This window comes from Equus caballus, chromosome 13 (genome assembly GCF_041296265.1).
Source record: "Equus caballus isolate H_3958 breed thoroughbred chromosome 13, TB-T2T, whole genome shotgun sequence".
Lineage (NCBI taxonomy): Eukaryota > Metazoa > Chordata > Mammalia > Perissodactyla > Equidae > Equus > Equus caballus.
The window spans coordinates 34,422,041-34,446,296 of NC_091696.1; the positions used below are offsets into that span (position 1 = coordinate 34,422,041).

General features: G+C 44.7%; 1 protein-coding gene and 1 long non-coding RNA gene across 3 annotated transcripts in view; one reads left to right on the top strand and one right to left on the bottom strand.

Annotated features, from left to right (window-relative positions):
* PRKCB (protein kinase C beta) overlaps positions 1-24,256 on the bottom strand; it is a 304,436-nt gene that overhangs the window by 22,866 nt on the left and 257,314 nt on the right. For both annotated transcript variants that reach the window (XM_023616107.2, XM_023616108.2), the window contains exons 11-16: positions 19,195-19,286; positions 17,249-17,311; positions 12,029-12,167; positions 7,905-7,985; positions 7,509-7,616; positions 2,750-2,890 (exon numbers count right to left, since the gene is read on the bottom strand). In XM_023616107.2, the coding sequence (XP_023471875.1) occupies positions 2,750-2,890; positions 7,509-7,616; positions 7,905-7,985; positions 12,029-12,167; positions 17,249-17,311; positions 19,195-19,286 (624 nt within the window). The remainder of the gene's footprint in view (positions 1-2,749; positions 2,891-7,508; positions 7,617-7,904; positions 7,986-12,028; positions 12,168-17,248; positions 17,312-19,194; positions 19,287-24,256) is intronic.
* Positions 11,378-13,845, top strand: LOC138917156 (uncharacterized). Its single transcript, XR_011424714.1, has 2 exons — positions 11,378-11,452; positions 12,362-13,845. It is a non-coding gene; the product is annotated as an uncharacterized lncRNA (long non-coding RNA).

The following is a 24,256-nucleotide window of genomic DNA, read 5'->3' on the forward strand; positions in this document are numbered from 1 at the left end:
GTCCAGTGCCTGGGTCACAGAAGGTGCTCAGAAAAAGGTAGCTATTCTCACCACGGATAATATAAAAAGATTATGGTAATTAGTAATGATCAACAAGATTTTCCAACTGTTCAGCTGGAGATGAACACCCCCTGAGCCTTTTAGATAGCTTGTCAGCTCTCCAGTCTGCCTCTTCCCTCATTTACATTACCTGCCTGGCCTCTTAGGCATCTGAGTTTATGACCTGTTCCTGGAAGCTACGCCCCCTCCCCCCCCCCCCGCCCCTGACCACAGGCTGGGCAAGAAGCAGTGTCTTCCTCTTAAAGAGCTTTTTCCTTGCCACATTCCTCTGGCCTTCGCTAAGCTTCCCTGACTGAGCTTTTAACAGTCAGCTCCCCAGCAGGAATTCTCAACCTGGAGTGTGATTGGATTCACCTGGAGGGCCAGACCCTCAGAGCGTCTGATGCTCCCAGGTGATGCTCCTCGTCTGAGGACCACACTTTGAAAACCACAGTTCTACAACTAGAGAATGAACCCCAAATGTCACTGGATTCAACACTGTGGGGACAGGAGCATTTGCATCTTGCCTCTGGCAAGTGAGGAGCAGGGGAGGTCCACGTTTTGAGACCTCATGAATAGCCCCACAAAACCCAAATGAGTTGTATACCCCACCTCCGAGATCCCAGTTTCCTGACTAGAGAAGCCGTTCTTCTCTTCCAGATTGCCTTTGGATCCTTATCCAAATGGTTCAACGAAAGCGATGATACTGCCTGTGACGTGCAGGGCCCCTCCCCAAGCCCAAGTGTACACACGGATATTATCTTACAGAATAGTGTCAGCAGGACTCGACACTGTTCTGCCCCTCAAAGACTCTGCACCTGAGACATTGATCAAGGTGTGACACTGCTAACAAAAACAATTAACTCTCCTAGAGTGCCAACTATGTGCCAGGCATGTATTGAGAGCTTTATGCATCATAATGATCCTCTGACGGAGAAACCATCATCATTGCTGTGTTACAGATGATGAAACAGAGGAGCAGAGAGGAGAACTGACTCGTCCAAGCTCACCAGCTCCACAATAATCAAGAGATTGTTTATTGGACCCACTGTATTCACTGAGGGCCAGACGCTGTTAGGAATACTGTGCTCAATCTTGTGTCTGTATTTTAAGAGGGATGTTGATTACCTGGAGAGAAATAGGCATCTGGAGGCGACGTCATATGGAACATGCTTGCGTGTGTGTGTGTAGGGGTGTGTTTAGCCTGGAAATCACAGGATTCAGGGATCTAAGACCAGCATCTGCAAATGTCTGAAGGATGCCCTACAGAGAAAGAGGCTCTGGTTGACAGAACAGGACCCCGTGGTGGCAGTTCTGGGGAGGCTGATTTGATATCAATATGAGTCTGCAACAATTAGAAGGGCCATGAAGCAGATCTGGCTGCCTGTCTAGGACCTGGCTTCCTGACACCAGGAAGTGTCAGAGAGAAACAGCACTCATGAAGGATGCTGTACAGCTGCGATTCTAATCACCCGGGACGGAGGGAAAGTGCAGCACCAGGGAGAGGGGAGAATCATCTGAGAAGCTTTCTTAAGCTACACGCCCTTTGCCCCTGGGCATTCCGGTTTGCCTCTAAGGGAGTCCGACCGTCTGGGATTTGAATCCTTGCTTCATCACACACTAGCTGAGTGACCTTGGACAGAGCACATAACCCCTCTGAGCCTCTATTTCTTCTTCCATTCCGTGGAATAACAGCACCTGCCAAACAGGTTGTTGCGAGGATTTATTTAGATGCTACATGTGAGGCGCTTAACATGGTGCCTGGCACATAATAAGTGGCCAAGAAATTAATAATAGTAATATCAAAATAACTACCCTTATCGTCGTCATTTTCTTCATCTTAACACCCGAGACCCTTACAACGTCAGGATTCGTCGACAGTGTTTATGTTCACTTTTCAGCCGCCAACGGCACTTTTACAGCCCCTAATAAAGTCACGAGGTCTCCGCTGTACTTAATCTACAAAGAAACATCGCCCAGCGGCATCATTGCAGTTGTGATTACTGAGGTGCAAACTCCTCCTCCCTCATGCTGACAAGTATTCCCCCGCCCTGAGGCTTGGGGGATGGAAAACCCTCCGTGTGCACACGACTAGGGGAAAGGTGAGACTTCTTCTTCCATTCTAACAGGTACCACGCAGCCACATCTACACCCAGAGCCTCCAGGAGATCTCGGAGCACGCCAGCTTCTGCTCCATCCCGCTTCGCCTGGGCGGGAGCCGGCTGGTGCTGCTGTCTTATTTACTGACTCAGACGTAGTGTATGTTTCAGAATTAAATTTAAATACTGTTGAGGTAAACAACATGACCTTTTCAATGTCACTATTAAGAAACCATGACACAGTCGAACCAAGGAAAGAACGAGGGCAAAATTAGATTCTTTATCATAGTCCAAAAATGGATCTGAACTCTGCTCACCAAAGAACCGTTCCCAAAAAGTTGCCAGCTAAGACAGTTACAATAATTCAATCAACAAAACAAAAACTCGATATTCAATTGTCTTTTCTGCATTTACAGAGGCTGGGCTGTGTGAATGGAGATCTTCATTTTTGTACCCAGTGACTTCGTGCATAAACGTGAGCACTCACAGACATATTCAAGTAGAGGCATCAGCATCTGCCCCTCAGAGAGCATGGATGGCACACACAATCGGAGAGGGAAAGAGCGGGTTATGCGTGTGTACCCAACAGTCAGAGAGAACAGTTTACTTACGGCTTTTGGCTTATACGGGGGCTGAATCTCTTTGCGTTCAAGTTTCTCCCAGTCAATATACCGGAAGAATGCATGCTCTTTGATGTCACGTTCGCCTTCAGGTCCACAACCCAGACGCTTGCCTGGGTGTTTGGTCATCAGCTTCAAGAGAAAGAGAAACGTTGAATTTAATGAACTTCAGAAGAGGAAATGTGAGACACTCAGAAATGGTTACTCCAATGAATTAGGGAAGAAAGCACAATGAAGAGTCGCAACTAATTTTTATTTTTTGCTTCTCATCCCAGTGATAATTTCCTAGCCAGGTCTTCATAATAGGAGGACCCAACGATAGCACCTGCTGCTACTTGTCCCAGAGCAAGATCTCTGTGTTGAATCAAACCTAAGCCTGAAGGTGGCCTTGAACTTCAAGTTAGAAATGTTACACAATGCATTTTGATTTAGGAATGAGTCTTATGCAATTACTGGTGCATTTAATGAGAACAGTTTCAAAATCTTCAAATTCCCCTCCTCCCACCACAAGGACACTGGAGTGTGACCAAGGCAAAGGCCAAATTCATTCAGAAAATATTTGCATTTCTCAGTAAAGGGCTTGTGAAAATGACAAAACAGAAGAAAAAATATTAGTGAAATGGACCCAAGTTTCAAGTAATTACTTTCTGAAAGCTCATTAAATAGTCAAAACCTAGCCCAGCTCATTTCTCTTGTATCACACATTACACTAAACTCTGCTGAGGTTTCTTTGGTGTTCCATTTAAATTACTTAATTATCAAAACCCTGCATCTTTGGGTCTCTGAGTCAGTGCTAAAGAACAAGATGAATAGATGCTCCAAGATGAAACCAGACACGCTTCCTCTTGTAAATGAATCCAAAGCAGCATGAAAATATCTCTGATCTCAAGACTTCAGCAAATACACAGAGAGGAAAGACGGAGGAGTTGATGATTTAAAAAAATATCCTGACAAGAGGACATCAAAAGAGGAAGCAAAAGTGATTAGAACATAAAAGTCCAAGAAGATTCCCCAAGTTGACTTGACACCAAGCAGCCGTGACGTTAGAAGCCTTAGATTTTTGCTAGGATTTATGAATTATGGGGAAGAGACAAACAGCAATTCACACCTACTCCACTGGACATTCAGCTTAGCCTGATTCTTGCTTACAAGATAATTTGTCATCAGAAACTACCCCCTACATACACATATACACAAGCACATACTTTCTGTGTATGCTTTATGTTCCAAGGGAAAAAATAATTGGGCATTAGGTTCTAAGCTACTTCTTTATTTACATGCACGATCTTATCTGATTCTCACAATAACCCAAGGAGTTGGTGCATTATTTTTGCCATTGGAATGACAAGGCAATTGACACTCAGAGAGGTTAAGCAACTAGCAAGGACTCCGAGACAGCTCCAAAACTTGGGCTTTTAAGAGAACTCAGAGAGCTCTTCACATGTGGTTTCCCCAGAGATATTTGTGGCTTGGCTTGGTGAGGAAAGGTTTATGGAGGGCAAGCAAATTGGGCCAAGCCTTGAGATTTGTGTAGGACTAGGATGCAGGAAAGAAAGGGCTGAGAAGTCTTGACTACTAAGAATATCAATAATGGCTTCCGTGTACTGAGCGCTTCCTATGTGCCCAGGCTCTGTGTCAAAGGCTCTCCAGCCATTATTCACCACTCTTTCATCTTTACAACCACACTTTAAAGCCTCAGCAACTACTGTCTTCATTTTCCAGATAAAGAAATTGGGTCCGGAGAAGTAGTCATCTGCCCAAGGTCACACAGCAACGTAGCAGGGTCATGCTTTGCACAGATCTGGAGTTCTTACAGCTCTGTCCTCTACAGCCTTTGCTTGTTTTCACACTGATGTGTGGCCAATTTGGCTTCTGTCTGCTTTAAATTTGTTCAAAGTGGGAGTGGCAACGTGAGCAAAGTTATACTAATCTTGTTTTTGGTAGAAAATGGGGTCTTCAATGGGATGGGGATATAGAAGACATTTTCATTTGGAATGGGACTGTTTTCAAAAACCTAGTTCAACTTCCGTGTAAGCAGGAGGATGCCAAGCAAAGAAAAGCCACTGCAGAAATATCCAGCACTAACGCGAGTGTGCCCAGCCCCTCGCTCCGCTGATATGCCTGAAGCCACGCAGACAGCTGGATTTAATCACTGTTCCGATCTCTGATCACATCCCAGACGCATCCCCTGGGGCCCGCTGTGGAGGAGGACGCATTTGGCTGTTCGCTTGAGCATCACCCTTCTTTGGGGCATCAACCTTGAAGAAAGAGCCCACACTGGACTCAGCCCACTCAACTCAGAAAGGTCCCCAAACCCAACAGTAAGAAAGCCACCCCAGTTAATCCTGAAGGTTACGGGTCCTAAATTAATAGAAATCTGCTGGACCAGGGAAACTGCTAATTGGAGCTGAAGCTGAATGTAGCTGACCTGGAAAATCCTCTCTCCTCCATGACCCACTTAGAACCCCAGCTGCCCAGGCCGGGCAGAGTTGTGAAGGAGAAGATCCTGAGCGTGTATTGAGCACCTACTGTGTGTCAACACCACACAAGGACATTTCTCTTATGTTACCTCATCTAATGCTCTCAAAAACTCTGATCAATGAGTATGATGACTCCATTTTTAGAGATAAAGAAACAGAAGCCTGGAGATGCGAACTTGCTCAAGACCACACACCTAGAAAGGGGAAGGGCCGAGAGGTGCAAAGGGTCTCTTGGTCTGGAAAATCGCTCATTTTTAAAATTCCTGTTGCAGGGGATGCAAACTCAAATGGCAAGAGAAGCCTGGCGTGTAACACAGTCCTGCCAACATTAGTATTAGTAATAACAATAGCCTAAGGGTTTTGGAGCAGAGCACCAGGCTAAGTGATTTGCTTCTAACCTGCCTGAGTGATGCTTTGCAGGAATGACAGACCACGTGGTAAGACTGGATTTTTCTTTTCTTTCTTTCTTTTTTTTTTTTTGTTTGAGGAAGATTAGCCCTGAGCTAACATCTGCCCCCAATCCTCCTCTTTTTGCTGGGGAAGACTGGCCCTGAACTAACATCCATGCCCATCTTCCTCTAATTGCCAAGCAGTGCCATGTCTACAACCGGCATCCGAACTGGCGAACCCCAGGCCACCAAAGTGGAACATGCGAACTTAACTGCTGTGCCACCAGGCCGGCCTTGGTGAGATTGCATTTTTCAAGAGAAACTGGAAAGTTGAATGCTTTTGGGAAATCCCCTGATCTTAAAATGTTGGTAATTATTAAACAAACTCAAAGCTCAGGATACGGCCTCCTCCCTCGCCTCTCCTTAAAATGTCTACAGGGGTCTGCACTGGCTTGAGTCTGTGCCCTCATTTTTTCCAAGGGCCTTGCCTAAGTTCCTAGGGAACCCCTGGGTCTCCACTCTCTGTTTCTCATTTTCCCTCTCCCTGCCTCATACTCTCAAAGAAAATATTTTCAACCAATTCATTTTAGGAGGTTATGCATTGAGACTAATTCACATGTGGTTTCCCCAGGGATATCTGCATCGTAACCTCTGCAGCTGAAACACAAAGCTCAGGCGACTCACTAACAGTGGGAATTCAGGCGATGTGAGAGGGGCTTCTAGACTGAGAGGTTGGCCCAGCGATTACCAACCGCCTGAATCTTCCAGCTTTTCTTCTCCCAAACCAGCTCACATGGCATCTGACGAACCGGGAAGAACGGGGCTGGGTCGGGGATTAGGAAACCTGCAAGGACCCCGAGGATCTAGGACCAGCAGCCCCTGTGCGTGTGGTTTATTCGGACACACAGGCGGCACCCACTGGGAGAGCAGAGCCATGCCGCGACCTTGGGAACGCACCTGCACCAGTGACTGGGGGGAGGGAATGCTTTAGAGAGGCAGCATCGCTGGGCCGCACGCTCTGGGGGTCTCACCGCGATGCTTTCACACTTTCATCAGAGTTGAAAAGTTACCACATTTGGAGGATACGTTTAAAAGCAGTGGCTTTCAAGCCACATGGAGACTTTCTCAAATTGCAGATGCCCAGACTTAATCTCTGGGGCGAGGCTGAAGTATGTGCATTCCGACTTCAGGTCATCCTGACAGCACCAAAGGTGAGGACCACTGATCTCCAGGGACTCACCCAGGTCACCGCGAGCACGGCCTGGCCTAACACAAGCCGCATAACAAGCAATCCGTACCCTCAACCTGTGTCCTGCTTTCTCTGTGGGTGCGATCTGCATACACTGCATGTGTACAAAGGAGCGTGCTATTCAGCCGTTTGTGTGTTGGGTGGGGAGACACTGAATTTGGGTCGCCTGATCCAGAGAATCCCTTAAACTCAATATGGCTTCATATTGTCTTAGGACAAAAGTTACATGCTGTTAGTATTAACTACCCACACACGCGGCAGAGCGGGGTGGGGGTGGGGGCTGACGGATTCGGGCCGCAGACCTCTCGCGCACCTTCCCATGGGCTCCAGCTCTTTGGCAGAGTCTCTGTGCTTCCTACCTCATTCATTCAATAAGCAATCTCCTGTGCTGGGCTGGAGGCTGGAGCCCAGCCAGCAGCAAGACGCTGTTGCAGGCAGGCCTCTACGGTGCTTTTGTGCAAATTAGAAAAAAGCTCCCTTTCCTCTAGGAGATAGCAGCTCCCTGCCACAGCTCTTGGGTTGGCAAGTGGGTGAGGGGCGGAGTTCTCCCTGGGTGGGGCATCCTTGCCCAGGATGCAGGCTGTACCCCTCTAAGTGGCGGTTGGGCTGCCAGCTTTAAGGTGCTCACTCACCCCTTTGCAGATGGCCACAGCCTCCTTGGACATGGACTTCGGATAAGCCACATTGTGTTCCATGATGGACTGGAAGAGTTCATCCTCATCCTCCCCTTCAAAGGGAGCCTGTGGGACAGAAGCAAGGGCGGGAGGAGAAAGATTCCTGCCTGAACCTCCCCAACCATCCCACAGCAGCAGGCCCTCCTCCCTGGGGCCCCCAGTGAGGCCACACTCCAGGGCTTCCAGCGAGAAGACAAGGAAAAATGATCAAGAAATTAGGGTAACCCCAAGGCCGTGGAAGTTACAGAAGTTCAAATCTACGAGCTGGGATCAAGTTGACACTTTGCTCTAAAGAAACCGTATAGATGAGGGGAGGGGAGGACTTTCCTTACAAATGACTTCAAATTCGATTACCTGCCCAGCCAACATTTCATACAGCAAGACTCCGAATGCCCACCAATCCACGGACTTCCCATAGGGCTGATAAGCAATTATCTGGAAAACAGAAGGCACTGCATCAGGGAGGCGTGCAGGTTTTTGTCGCAACTGGAGTCTGAAGGCGCACGTCTTTTACAATAAGAGTGGAGCATCGCTGGGGGCGGGGGGTGGGAGTTCTTTCCTCTTCCTGCCACCTGCCTATTGTGACAGGTTAAATGGGCTGTCACAGTCCCAGATGCAGGCCACTGTCTACAAGAGTGAACAGGGCGTCTGGCGTCCACCCCGCTATTTCTTTACCTTCGGAAGATGGATAGGCTTTACAGAGGGACCTGCAGGCAGGGGAACATCTGGGGACGCCACATGGTCTTTCCGAGGCACTGAGCACAGTGTGCTAGCTTTCATTTTCATACAGTGAGTGCGGCCTTTTTAAGAAGAAAAACTGTCTTTGTTTCTCATTACAAAAGTAATAATATTTACATAACAACGTGAATATACTTAACACCACTGAACCGTGCGCTTAGAAATGGATAGGATGTAAATTTTATGTTTTGAGTTTTTTTACCACAATTAAAATTTTTTAAGTTAAAAAATGTAATAGCATGTATTACCACTTTATGATTTATTTTAAAAATATAGATAAGCTAAGAGAATACAATTGAAGTCACCCATAATCCTTTATCGAGAAAAAAGTTATGATTGATATTTGGCCTATTACCTTCTAGATTCTTTTCTATTGATACAATATTAAGCTCTGCGTGTATGTGTGTGCCACATAAAGACTTTAATATGTAGAGTTTTAATGAAGTATTTTATTCACTTCAAATTTCTATGCTAATATTTGTACATTAACATAATCAGTTTTTACCTCTGCATAGCCTTCTATTGAATGAATATACCAAGATCTATTTTGTCAATTCCCAATTGATTAGGTTTCTTCTGATGCTACTATTCATATTCTTTGGGATTAGGTGTTTGGACATTTGTCCAATTATTTCCTTAAGAGAAATTCCTAGAAGTAGAATTGGTGGATCAAATGGTATATAGTTTTCAGATTTTTTTTTAATTATAATAATGGGATTTTTTTTTTTAAAGATTGGCACCTGAGCTAACAACTGTTGCCAATCTTATTTTTTTTTCTGTTTTTTCACCCCAAATCCCCTCAGTACATTGTTATATATTTTTAGTTGTGGGTCCTTCTAGTTGTGGCATGTGGGATGCCGCCTCAGCATGGCCTGACGAGCGGTGCCATGTCTGCGCACAGGATCCAAACCAGTGAAACCCTGGGCCGCCGAAGCGGAGTGCAAGAACTTAACCACTCAGCCATGGGGCTGGCTCCTAGTTTTCAGATTTTTGACACTTATTACCAAATTGTCAGAGCATGGCAAAGTCTGGAATAGCTGTGTGACCATCCAACTTCAGTAGGTACAGGTGTAAAACTAAGTGGTTCAAAGGGGTTAAGAGGTGATATAGCAAAAGTTAAGGGTCAAGGTTTGAGGGTCAAACAGCCTTGACTTTGAATCCTGACTGCTATTTCCTGGTTGTGTGACTTTGAGGGAAATGATTTAACTTCTTTAAGTTTCAGTTTCCTTATCTACAAAACAAGGTTTATAATGATATCTGTGTCATAGGGTTTTGTGAGAATGAAAGAGAAATATGTGCCTCTCACACACAATGCCCTCAAAATCTTAGCTATTACTAGAAAGTTCTCTAATTCAGTGATTGCTCGTTTTACTCCACAAATGTGTTGGAGCAAACCTGGCTATATGTGCAGGTCTGTTCACAGAACTCCATCTCTCACCTCGGCTTCCACTCTAAAATCAGACACGCCCTCTGAGGAGAATTAACTGCCGGAGACTGAAGGGAAAGCTTTCTGTGAGAACGCTTCTCACTGAAAGTGTTTTCACACTTTTAAAGTACTTCATGTCTTATTTGATCCTCGTGACAACCTGACAAGTTAATCCTTTTACAAAGGAAAACAGAGCCTGGGGAAGTGAAAGAAGTTGCTGGAGGTGATGTGATCAGTTAGTGGCAAACCCAGCTTATTCCTACAGTCAGTGGGCTGAGGAAGACGCCACTTGACCAGCAACACACCTAGGGGCTTCTCTGGCTTGCTAGCATCACAACCCCCAGGAACTTTTGGAAACCACAGACAGGGGCCCCACCCTGAAGAGATTCTGATTCGACTGACCTGTGGGGACACCTAGGCACCTTACACTTTAAAAGCTCCCCAGGTGACCATAAAGTGCAGCAAGGGTTGCGAACCAGAGATGACTGAACGCGTGGAGATCAAGGGACTGTGTCTGATGTCCTAACTAATTAACACAATGAGAACAAACCAAGTGATGCCACATAGGGAAAACTCCCTTGGGCCCTAAAAAGAAAGAATTAATTTTTTTTAAGGATTACTTTTTAATTACTTGAGTAATACACAAATACATTTACCTTGTGAAAAACTTATTTACAGTGTGAGCTAAATTTCCCTTTACCATGCCCTTATCCTCAGAGGTAACCAACGTTATAAACTCAGTCTATAATCTTCCACATTTTCTATGCTTTTACATGCAAATATACATACTCATAGGAAACATTTAGCAGTGTTCTGTGCATTGTCATTATTTTCCACAAATGGTATCACATTGTATTTATTATTGTGTACCGTGATTTTTTCTCTTAAGAATATGTCTCGAAGATCTTTCCATATCTACATATATATCTAACTTACTATTTCGAATTGACGCCTAGTAGTATTCCACACTATAAACAATTCAGTCTATCGCCCGTTCTGTGATTGATGGACACTGCTTACGTTCATACGTACAGATGCATTCTGACCTTTGTAAGGGCTGTGTAGTATTTCGTAATATGACTATAGCATATTTTAGCTAACCATTCCTTTACTGATAACTGTTGAGGTTGTCTCCTATTTTTCATTATTAAAAAATCACAGGGCCAGCCTGGTGGCATAGTGGTTAACTTGGTGCACTCTGCTTCAGCAGCCTGGGGTTTGCCAGTGTGGATCCCAGGTATGGACCTATATAATGCTTATCAAGCCATGCTAGGGTAGGCGTCCCACATATAAAATAGAGGAAGATGGGTACAGATGTTGGCTCAGGGCCAATCTTCCTCAGCAAAAAGAGGAGGATTGGTGGTGGACGTTATCTCAGGGCTAATCTTCCTCCAAAAAAAAAAAAAACTCAGTGCTGCAATGAAGAAAGAACTTTGAACACATAACCTTCCACCCTTGTGTGTGAATGTGTGTCCTGCACACTAGGCTCCTGCAGGAGGAACAGCTTTGGTAAAGGAGTATGCAGGTTTTAAATTTTGTGCCAAGTTATTTAGTTGGGCCTCCCACCACCATTATTACATACCAAGTGACTGACAGGCAAGAAGAGAGGAATTCTAGAATGTGCATTTCCAAGACTCTGTGCCACGCCCTCAGTTCTTTTCCTAAAAAATCTAGTAACAGATTGCAGAATGCCACCTTTTTGAGCACCGACTCAGAGAAAAAGGAAAGATATCATCTGGTACAAATTTTTGTACCATGACATGTTGGGGAAATCCATTCTGCCACTGACCGTTTCCTTTGGGAAGGGAGGGGGAGGCGTTAGAATAAAATCCTCACCGTTCCATTTACAGCTTAATCACAGGAAGACTCTCAGGGTCCAGCACAGCTACTGCATACCTACTATCCACAGACCCTGTGTCACACATCAGCCCAAGGGGTCAATCTCTCTCTTTCTTTCCCTGCTTTTAACAAACATTTCAATGTCATAATCAGGAGGCATCATATGGCCATGAGCCACAGCAGCTTGATGAAGAATTCTACTGATGTGTGGATGGTTCTTTTGAGTTTTATTTAAATTTTCTCCCAAACCTTGATATATTTTGGGCCTGAGCTTCTGGATGTGTGCTAAGTTAATTTGCATGTGTGATCCCAAAGGAATCATTTCAAGTACAGGAGAAGGACCAGCCTGAGCTTGTTTGCCAGGTACCCCCCCCCCCCCCCACCGGACCCTCCCCAGCAACGACACGGCCATTTGGAGCACAAGGGCGACATCGAGGCAACGCAGACATGCGTTAGGGATCCCATCAGCTCTCACCTCAGGGGCGATATAGTCTGGAGTGCCACAGAATGTCTTGGTCGTCACTCCGTCCCAGATGTTTTCCTTACACATGCCAAAATCAGCGATCTTGATGTGGCCCTCCGAATCTAGCATCACGTTATCAAGTTTTAGGTCACTGCGGCAGACATAAGAATTTAGGGATTTAATTAAATGCTATTTGTTTCAAGTCAACCAACAACCACTCATTTTGTATAAAACACTGTGCTAAATGTTGTGGGGGCACAAAGTTGAGTGCCCTCCAACAGCTTATAAACTGGCCGGGAGATGAAGAAGGGTCCGCAAACCTCTGTTGTTTTTCTTTTTCTACAGAGCAACTGTGCCAAGAGTCTCACGAGGACACAGGGAGACAGCAGCTCTGGGAAGAGAGAGATCTACAGAAAGCCAAATAAAGGGCAGAATGTCCATGGAGGCATCCTGTATCCAGAAGCATTTCAAGAGTTGACTTTTGCAACTTAAGGACCCCTTATATTTCATAAGAAGATATACTTTTCACAAAATTAATATTTTGTTAATATCTCTGAGGATCACAGAGAAAAAAGCTGATTGAAAGAACATTACTTAATTCCAAGTACTCCAAGCCCTCCTAGGCTAGCTCCTAGGAGATGATCCAGGAGTTTCCATCGATTCTTTCAATCAAAAAATATTTCTTGCCCACCTACTATGTGACAGGCACTGTGCTTGAAGCTAGCTATACACTGTGAACAAGATAGACAAGTACCCTGGTCTTGTTCAGATTAAATTCCAGTACAGGGAAAAAGATAGTTAAGTATTCACATCTGTACGCGAGATTATTATAGGTTCTGATGTATGGTATGAAGAAAACAAAGATGATGATGAGATAGAGAGTAACTAGGGAAGGTCACTTTAAACAGGGTGTCAGGAAGGACCTCTCCAAAGAGGTGACATTTGAGCATTAACCTAAAGGACATGTGGTACACTCTCATTCTTTTATTTCATCTGTGTTGATGAGGAGAGCTTGATATTTTGGGGGACCCTTGCACATTCCCAGCATATCAGGTCACTCCAGTATCAATACACTTTCCTCCTCCCTAACTACCCACTCCAGTGTCAACATTTGGTATTTCAGCACCAATGAATAGCGATGATCTATGGGCCAGACTTCCTCAATTCTAATAGAAGGGCAACTTCCCGAGAGGTGAGGGGATCTACTGGTCAATTCAGATCTCGACCTTAAATTGTCTTCACTAGGTGGTGGACATTGTGGTTTCTGCCTATTCTAGCATCTTGGGGTGAGGGTGTCCTAATATTCCTTTGAAGAACCATCCTTCCCTGATTTTCAAGCCATGTAAGGTTGGTGGTGTTGAGCCTAACTCCTGGCTCCAGGAGTGGTCCTGTGGGCCTGTCCTGGACAGTGGAAATATCCCACCCTGTGGTCACAGTGATTGGTTTAGGAGTGGACACGTAACTCAGTATGAGCTAATCAAAGCTAGTGAGCATCAGTCTTGGCACTTTTGCTGGTACCATCAGGAAAGACATGAGCTCTTTTTACACTGGGATTGCTCAGGTGGCAGAATGTAAGTCTAGAAGTGCCAGGGGTACCAGATGGAGAAAAGAAAGCTAATAGATAAAGCAGAGCCTAGAGAGAGGGTGATAAAGTGAATACTTATAATTTGAGCCCCTTGCTCCATCCAGACCTAAAGTCAGATCTGCCCCCTGGACTTCTTGGTTGTCAGCCAAAAAATGCCTCTTTTAACTTAAGTTAGTTTGAATTGAGTTGCTGTCATCATTTTCAACTAAAAGAATACAACTTGAAAATATACCCTGGCATCTCCTATCTGTGTCTGTGAGGTCTCTTCATCCAAGGGGAGGCCCAGTTGCATCCACTGTTTGCCAACAGCAACATTCCATTCTCTTTGGTGCTGTCCGTGGTACTACCCATATGGAGCCTTCATGATTACCTACAAGTCATGGGTGGTCTCTGAATGCCAGCTTGGAACTTAGAAAAACTGGACTTTGCAGCAAAGTCCAACTTACTTTACCCAAACGTATCAGGTCTACATGTGATTTGATTAACAGAGACTCAAGACATTCCTTTCAGCTTGACCACATGTCTCAAAACAGGCAGCTGGGGCAACTAGGGGAGTGATAAAATCTTGATCTGTCATGGTGTCAAGAGCCAGCAGGTCTTGGGGCTGGAGGACACCCCAGTCATATTCACTGTCACTCAGTAGTGTCTTGATAGTCTACCGCATTCTTCTGTTCAATGTAATAAATCCTCGTTTCTGCTTCAAAAAGGGGCTGGAGCAATTGTTTTCATTTTCAGAAATCCATGAAGAGCAAAATCAACACACATGTCAGAGATGGCAATCAATAAATCAGACACTAAATTTAGAAGTATCTTTGGTCCTCCCCCAACCCAACATCTCCAGCCGCGGTCCTCAGAGAGGGCAGTTCTAATGTAACTCTTCACCCCTTTTACTTAAGAACTGACCAATTAACTAAGCTCTAAATGAAGGAGGGAGGGATTTATGACATTTTAAGAGACTTTACCACCATGAAGACAATCTCAACAAAATTATGAAACCATACATCTCCTGTCATGTAATTTTTTTTATAGTTTTCATTTGATTATCAATTTCGAAAACTCTGCCTCAACCAAAGGTCTTGACTGTGAGCAACAAAAACATACTATAACTATTTTGACCTAAAAAGGAATTTTTAAAAGGGTATTGGGGAGCTCCCAGAATCTCTAAGGAGGCTAGAGAACTAGATTTGGAGGCTCCCAGTGAGGAATAATACCTAATGGCAACACAGAGCTGGACCAGTGAAGATGTCACTGATACCACCATTGGGCACAAACATCACCCTTTGTTTCAGGAAGCCCTACTGCTGGACTCTGGGTGTTGCTGCTAACTGCTTCCCCTCACGCCTCTGAAAACTAGATATACCTGATTGCCGTGGCCACTCTCAATGCTGCAGTTTCTGCTTTCTTGGTCACTAACTGCTGATTCAACATCTTGAGTGAGTGTGACAAGTGTCAGAGCCTAGGCGGTGGGCCTGCCCTTGCTGCAGGGAGGCCGTGAAAGTATCTGGTATTTCCCATCTGTATAGTAAGAGATGGACTCTGTTCCTATATACAATGAAAGGGGTTCAGATACTGAGAGGCTTAAAAGAGTGATAAATGTCCCCTAAAAAACATACGAATAGTGGAGGAAGAAGGGGAGAATGTGTAGTTAGGAGAAAGAGCTTTGGGAGTTAGATATGGTCTTAGCACCCGAAATGCTAATCTTTGGGTTTTATGACCTGAATGGTCAACGTTCTGGATCCATGGATCCCAGATCCCAATCCACTTCCTTACTAGATTGGAAACTTGGCTCTGAATCCCAACCAAGTTGACAAGAAGTCTAATTATTTCCTCTCCTGGAACCTCCCCTGGGACTGGATTTTCTTCCAATAAACTTGCGGTCTCATGTTTAACCTTCTCAGCAATCGTCGAGTGGCTGGTTGTATTCTACGGGAGGCCCATCCTCTATAGGAGGTAGCTTCTGGTGGCAGCACAGAAGGTGAAAATCACGTTGAGTGAACAATTACCCATGACTCCTGTTTCTTTGGTTAAGCACCAACGGAAGTCATTGGCTTGAATTTAGGGGTCATATCATACAGAAGATAATGTGTATCTTTCAACACCAGAATTACATTCGGTCCAAGATGCTCCCACTATGACAGTGGAAGGGGGAACTGAGGGAATTAGAGGCTTCACCAGCCCATCTCACACTCACATGGTGAGCCGTGTTCATTGAGGGCAAGCACAGGCACAAGACCACAGCATTTACAGTTTGAATTCTCCTTCTCTCTGTTTCTATTTCTTCACTGAGATCACCCATGTGCCAGTGCCAGGTGAACACTCCTCTTCCTGACCTTTATCCTTCCATTACCAGGAGTAAACAGAGAGAGTGGGGACTCTATGCGTTCAGGGTAGGATTGTCCTTGCCCCACTGGACTCATTGCCACTTCAAAGAGTGAAAAGAGCCCCAGGACTCAGCAGGCTTCCTGCAAGGCTCCCACCTTCCAGCCCTCCATCCCACCAGAACCCATAGGCTCACCTTCCTATCTGCCTTGAGACCACCAGGGCTAAATCCTTACGCCTTTTAGCCCCATACCTTTCAGTTGCAGCAAGAGGCCCAGGACTCTGAGGTCCCCCTAACTCTCTAGACCCTAATCCCATGCTCTCTACAGAATGACAGGGAACCCACCACCACCCAGCACCCACCAGCCCCTCCTCTGCTTGATTTTTCTCCACAGCACTCATCTACTTGACAGACTATATCTTTATGATTTACATATCTGACCCCCACCACTAGAATATAAGTTCTACAAAGGCAGGGGTTTTGTATATCTTCTTCACTGCTCTATCTCCACCACCGAGAAGAGTGCCTAGCACATAGTAGGCTTTTGATAAATGCTTGTCAAATGAATGAATGAAATGGACTTTATGGCGCTTCATGATCTTTTAACAGACTCTCGCCTGTGCCACGTGCCCTTTGGAAACCCCATGCCCCTGCCAGCCCCTCCTGCATAACAAACCAGCCCAAGTCTGCACTGTCTATGCCATCTGCATCCATGTGGTGTAAGGAGAATTATACACCCCAGACTCACTGACAAATAGCAGCCTCAGGCTCAACAGTCTGCCTTGCATGAAATATAAAATGGGATGACTCACACAGCTATGATCATACACTTCCTCCTCCAAAAACGAGCAAATGGCAAGTCCTGAACTTAATCCTGTCTTTTAGGGCAAGCTACTCAGAGATCCATTTCCAAGTTGTAGTTACACAGCAAAAAAAAAAAAAATTTGTTTCATAATAACATGATCCATCACATTCTGCCAGCCAAGATTCTCTGCTTACTCCCCAAATGTGGGGTCCGCAGGCAAGAGAAAGAGGTGCTGGGCCCCCAGTGGTGTGCCTCCTTCTCTTAGAGCAATTGCTCTCACATTTGAATCTCTGAACCATCAGTGGTGGCAGAGTCCATCGAGATCTTCTATCACCATATAGAGCTGCCCAAACTCTGCCAGGGCAGTGGGCGATGCTGCCTGGCAGAACACATGCCCAAGTTAGTACTGGAGGATTCCTCCCCCAGCATGGATTCTAATTTTAAAAGCAGTTAAAGGAAGAGCCAGGGAAGGGAGGAGCTGAGGGAGATGAGGAGATGGAAAGCACAGCAGTGTTCACTTACCGGTAAATGATGCCCTTGCTCTGTAAGAAGAACAGACCGATGGCAATTTCTGCAGCGTAAAATCTGAAATTAAAAAAAAAAAACGCAATGGAGAAATTCAAGGACACCATAGGCTTGGCAACTCTCAGAATTCAATATAGTATTGAACTAGGCGTAGGGCATTAATGTCCCACCATGGATGGTCAGTCACACATCTCATAAAATGAAGTATGAGAGTGTGGACGGATTAATAGGGTTTAGAGAGCCATGAGACTGCCTTAAGGACAAATTGGGGGTGGGCAGAGGTTCAGTAGTCGCTTAGTGGGGGAGGCCATGGGGTGTCATGGACTGGATGGAGGACAGTTTCAGACTATAGCAAGTTAAAATATCTTAATAATAACAGCTACCATCTGTTGAAGGCTTACTATCTACCTGGTACCATTTCAGGTTATTAGCTGATTAAATCCTAATAATAATCCTATAAGGTAGGTCTTACTATTACCTCCCTGTTCCTTAAATGAGAAAACTGAGGCTTGGCGACATGAAATAATTTGGCCAAGTTATACAGCTAATGAATGGCCCAGCCAGGATTGGAAACAGCACCTGTCTGATGTGTAAGCTCTTAATGAAGGCCCAGAAGGAAAGAGGTTTTGGGAGAGCCAGAAAGCTCAGTTATACCACAGGCTTAGGCAGGGCTTTGGGCACTATGTTAAGTGTCCTGACAATACATCTTGTGTAATAATGGGATTAAGGCCTGTAGTCAATTAGATGTTAGAAATAAAAGAAGAGACCCAACCTTATAATCCCATTAGAATTGCGCCAAGATATATGAATGGCATGATTTGGAAGCACAAGAATGCAAACCCTATCAGAACATAGTGCTCACAATCTTGGCAGGTGGGAGGAGAAGAGGCAAGGCTGATTTGAACAGGAGCCAGTAAACCTCTGCAATGACAGGATGGGGTCCTAGATATGAGCCCCTGAGAGCCTTCTAGAGGGAGAATAAGATCTCAGCAAACTCTCTGGGAGACGTTATTGTGGCTAATCCTGTGATTTGCCATGTTCCTGTTCACCAACAGCAGGGGAGAAATATGAAGAGATTCGCATGCTACAAAGAAGAGACTGGCTGCCTTGTGGACTGAAGGGGACAGAATGGACTCAGGAGGGGAAACACATTTCCAAGAACCTGGAGCCAGTCTCCCCACCCCACAGAGCACAGCCTCTATGCAGCTTGATCTTTCATCTCCCTGGCATGAGGGCACCTAAGAGACAGTGTGGTGTAGGACAGAGAACATGAGCAAAGGAGAGTCGGGTCAGAATTCTGGGTCTGCCTCACACAGCTCTGTGATCTTGAGCAAGTTTCCAAAACCTCTCTGGGCCTGGCACAGAGTAAGCTCCTAATAAATTCCAGCAAAGAATAAACAAAACCTACGATGACATTCTCCAAGGAAGCTGTAGAGCCTTTCCTCAAGAGTCAGGGGCAAGAATGAGAGATAAGGAGGGGCAGGTCCCACGGCTGAATGGTTAGGTTTGTGTGCTCCACTTCGGTGGCCCAGGGTTTTGCCAGTTCAGATCCTGGGCACCCACATGGCACTGCTCATCAGGCCACGCTGGGGCGGCGCCCCACATAGCACAACCAGAAGGACCTACAACTATGTACTGTGGGGTTTTGGGAGGAAGAAGAATAATAAGGAGAAAAAGAGTGGCAACAGATGTTAGCTCAGGTGCCAATCTTAAAAATAAAAAGAATTAGAGATAAGGAAACAGGTGCGGTTTTCAAGCTTCAAGTTCTTAGCTGGTATCAGGAAAGAAAGATGCACCCCATATCAAGCAGAATGCCCTTTTCCATTGGCCATACATTTCTCATGAAGAAGCCAAGGATGTTTACAATCCCTATTCAGCTAAAAACCCAAGGGAACTAACAATCATCCATTCATCCCAAGGGGAAAGCACAAGTTCCCACTTACACAGCATGAGGCTCCTTAAACCGGCCAACTTGTTGGATGTGGTACATGAGGTCACCCCCGTTGACATACTCCATCACAAAGTACAGGCGGTCCTGGAAGAGGAGAGTAAAGAGCAAAATCAACATCTTGCAGCTTCTTGGGGTCCAAGTGGAGAGCAGGGAGCAGCTGGGATTTATGACCAAAACCACCAGGACCCTATGACAGGCCCTTATTCGCCAGGCCCATTGCTTCTCCAAGTGTAGTACGTGTGCCATTGGAGGTGTGCAAGTGAGCGGAGGTGGTACAGGAATTTGTTTTTTAATTAATAACTCTAAGTTTATATTCATTTGTACCGGAAAATGTAATTAGCCCATTAATCTTGTGACTTAATAGATATTATTGTTTAGGACAAAGCTAATTTTAATAAAAAGTGGGAAATATTGAGCAAATCATATTACAGGTAATAGGCAGCAGTGGCAGCCAACCTCCATGATGGCCCCCCAGTGATTGTCACCTCCTGGTGCTCACGTCCTTGTGCAGTCCCTTCTCACAAGGAATAGGACTAATTTGTGTAACTAACAGCGTATTGTAAAAACAACAGTGCGTGACTTCCAAGACTAGGTCACGTAAGACATTACAGCTTCTACTTTGCTCTCTCTTGGATCGCTCGCTCTGGGGGAAGCCAGCCACCAAGTCAGGGGACAGTCAAGCAGTTCTATAGAAAGGTACATCCGGCGAAGAACTGAGGCCTCCTGCCAACAGCCAGCACCGACTCCCCAGCCATGCGAGTAAGCCACCTTGGAAACAGATCCTCCAGCCCAGGCAAATCTTTGGATGATGGCAATCCCAGCTGGCAATCCCAACTGCAGTTTTCATTGGAGACCCCAAAGCCAGAACGACCCAGGTAAGCCACTCCTGAATTCCTGCCCCACAGAAACTGTGAGATAATAAATGTTTATTGTTGTTTTAAGCCACTGGATTTTGAGGGACTCCGCATTAGATAACTAACAGAGAGACTATGCAGGAAAAAAAATGAATTATTAAAGTTTGAAAAATAGTGGCTAGGAGGGCATATCTAGAAGTAAAAGAATTTGGGCCAGAAAAAGAAATCTATACCCCATTCAGGGAAGTTTTTCAACACATCTTTCAAGGGAGACGTAAAGTCAGGGGCTGTGTCCTGCTCAGCCGTGTAAGCCCCATTCCTGTGCCACGACTAGCACATAGCAGGTGCCCAGAGAATGTTTCCAAAGAGACTTTATCTGAAACCCAGCTCTGCCTCCTGATAGCTGGGTATATTTGGAGAAGTTATGAAACATCTGGGTCTCCTTTTCTGAGAAATGGAGATGATAACTGAACCACAGCGCTGTTGCTAGGATTCAATGAGACCGACGTGTGTTATGGTCCTTGGGCAGCACCTACAGGACATCCGCCTTCTCTCCTTCCATCAAAGGCTGTTGTTAAATGAATGAATGACTTCACCTCTCCTTAGAGACTGCCACTTGGGTCAAGCTATTCCTTTATGCCACATGATCAACTTAATAAAACACAAAAAGAAAGAGAATGGAATAGAAATTATCAGAGTGCCCTGCACAGGGTACCACTAGGTTATTTTGTGACATGTGTGTTTTGGTTATATTTGTATGTCGGGAGGGCTGGGTTGCAATGTAAAGAGAGGTTTACCGTCAAAAGTCGCAAAGCTTTTGTGCGGGGCTATGCAATCAGGAGCAGGGTCTGGGAAAGTGAAGCAGAGAGCAAAGTTTCCACTTTTGAAATCAATATAAGATTTGAAGTCTCATTCCACTACTTACTAGCTGGGCAACAATGAGCAGTTAACTTAACCTCTCAGATCTCCAGCTTTCTCTTTATCTGTACAGTGGACATTGTTCACTTGCCCCATAGAGTACGAAGACAACATATGTAAAGTGCCTAACATGATGTTGGCCGTGTGACAAATGTTAAATCACCAGTTCCTTACAGTGCATGAACTTTATCTTAAATATAACAGCCATATGTACATTTATCAAATGTGTATTGTCTAATAATTAGAATAACAGCAATAAGAAATAAAGCTACCATCTTGTGAGCAGTTACTATGTAACTGAGCCAAGTGCTTTATATCTATTGTCTCACTTCTCTCTCTAAACAACCCAATGTGATCAGTATTACTATTCTCCCCCTTGTAAAGACACGACAGTTGAAGATCAGAAAGGGTCTTGCCGATGGTCACTCAGCTGTTAGGTTGCAGAGCCAAGATTTGAACCCAGGCAGTTCCTTCCCACGGTCTACACTTGCAACCTCTTATTAGGCTGCTTTCCATGTAAGGTTCTGAGCTAGACATTGTAAGGATGTGTGGGTGTGTCCTCCCTTCTGAGGGCACCAGGTTGAGGGCAGGAGAGAAGGGACATAGAGATCCAGTCATACATCAAGACAGAAGCTGGCAGGTCACAGGAGAGGCGTACAGGTTAATCATTTTTTTTTTTTGGAAATGTCGACTTTCTCAGACTGATACTACTTCACCCTCTCAACATCTCTAATGAGAGGCAGAGAGGAGGCAGAATTATCACTTCTGTTCTCAGAGTCCAAGCCATATGAGATTTGCAAAAAGGTCACAGACAAGTCAGTGGCAGAGTGGAGACAGTCAGCCAGAACTATCGACATCCAGCCCCTGGTTCTTTGGGGTTTTTTTTTTTGATAGAAAACAAGCCTAAAAATAGCATCTGTCTTTGCTGCACATTGAAGAGAACCAAAACACTTGCTTTTAAAAATTATTTTTAAAACGAACAGATGGCATCGGCCACAGAGAGAGAGAAATAAGTGAGGGAGAGATTTCACTTGCTTGCTTTCTGCTTGGAAGAACTCAACTTGCCCCCCAAACTCATTCGTCAGAATCCCGGGGAGAGCTCCACTGTGGGTAATGCCACGTCTTGCGGTCTGTTTCTACCGCTAACCACATGCAGGGGAACCCCGAGATCATCATCTTTGAACTGTACTGAGTCCGGCTTTGGCACACCAGTATCTCAGCTATTAAACATTATGGCTGGCGTTTCACTGTCCTTTCATTTTCCGAACAAACACTTAACGATGTCTGCTGTATGCCAGGCACTATTCTACGGCCAGAAATGCTGCTGTGAACAATCCATGGTGCCTGATGTGAAGGATTCCCCAGATGAGTGAGGGAGACCAGATAAATTTCCAAACAGCAATGTTTCCCAAAAGGGGGTGGGAGATAATTTTAGGTGGGCTATGGATGCATATGTTTTTACCTGTATAGGTTTGCGTTTATTTTAATGTGTATTGTGAAAAATATAACTAGCACTTGAAGCTCCTGATTTTACGGCTACTATTGCTGGAGAGGGAGAGCAGAATGCATAGAGTTAAACAGGAGAAGGGGTGAGGTAGGGTGGGACAGATTATGACAAACTGCATAAGGCCATCAGCTCAAACTTGGGGTGTCTCATCCACTGGCTTCAAGATCGTTACCATGCTGGTCTGCGTCATCTACTAAAATTTACTTATTTTTAAATATCTTTATTAACTTGCTTTTGTTTTAACTTAAACATAGTTATTTTAAAATTTTAAAATTTCATACCAAAGTCATAAATGGAAATGCATTGTCTCTGTAAAAAGTAAATGCATACCTAGAGTTTATCAACCCTGTGCTGTATCCTGTCTGGCTTTGGTATCCCAATCCCTTAAATGACTTATTTTTAAAACAAATGTAATTTGTCCATGTACCACCGGTTCATCTCCTGCTCCAAAGTAAGGAACATCGAAATGTTGAAAACACTGCCAGAGGCCATCTAGAGCCAATCTTGAGCAGAGAAGTGAATTTTAGAACTTTTATTGAGCATTTGTTTTTGCAAGTCATGTTTTAGGTGTTAAAGGGTCAAAAATGATGAATAAGGCAAAGACCTGGCCCTTGGAGAATTCAGAATCATTGTGAAAACAAATATACAACTAACTCAGGCCATAATCTAAAAGAGAATGTGATAAAAGAAATTGCATGCGAGCCATAAAGGGTAAGCTCTGAGGACTTCAGCCCTCACCCACTGCCTCCAATTCGTACCTAATTATTCTCCTACATGGTGCCCTGAAATTTGACTTTGTTCCCAACTCTCCCCATAAAATTATTTCAAAGCCTCAAAAGATCTTTCTTAGAGTCACAGGCAGTGGTTTTTGATTAGGACTTATTTGCTGGACTCTACTATGTGAAAATCAAAAAGTATGTATTGTGCATCGACTCAAGGCCCAGCTTGGCTCTCTGCTACTTGCTCAGCTTTCCAAAGAGGACGTGTCATGGCTCAAAATTTCAACTCTCATCTCTCTGGGCTGATGAATCTTGACTTAGATTTCTATCCTCTCCCTTTCTCTGGAGCTCCAGTCAGCTCCAGCTGGTTGCAGGACGTTTCTACGTGGGTGTTCCACTGTCAACTCCAATTAAAAGCTCACAAAGGCAAGCTCACCATCTTTCTCTTCAAACTAGCCAGTCTGCTCAACTTGCAAAGTGTTTCTTCCAAATTGTCATAGTTATTACTGTTATCCTTCATTACACATTGCCCTTATCCCCTGAGCATGAAGCGACTTCAGTTAATTTTAAATTTCCTTTCTCCTTTGTCTCTCATATTTAATCAGTAAATAAACAAATTTAAATGTTTGTCTGTCACTGCATCATGTAAAATAGTTGGATAGAATTTCTCAAATTTGGAGCATGAGTATGAGGATAGCCTGATTTACAACAATGACTGGATGGGATGTGTGGAATTCACCTGGGGGGTCTAGGATAGGGCAGAGAATTCAAAGAGGTAATCATTCTTCCTCCAAGACAGCGGGAAGTGGGATGTGACATGATGCCCATGTGACTGCCAGGGGAACATTTGCCACTTTCAATATGGTACCATGGACAGAGCAAATCAACCATGTGGGCAACTCCAAGAGCGTGTACCAGGCTCTATGGTGAGTTACAGTAAGCATTTACCTAATTAATGATCTTTAGTGATTTTCTAAGCTGAACAGTGAATTAATCCCGTCTGTGAGCTGTTCCTCTTATTGCTCAGATCCATCTGTTTCTCTCGAGAAGCCGTGC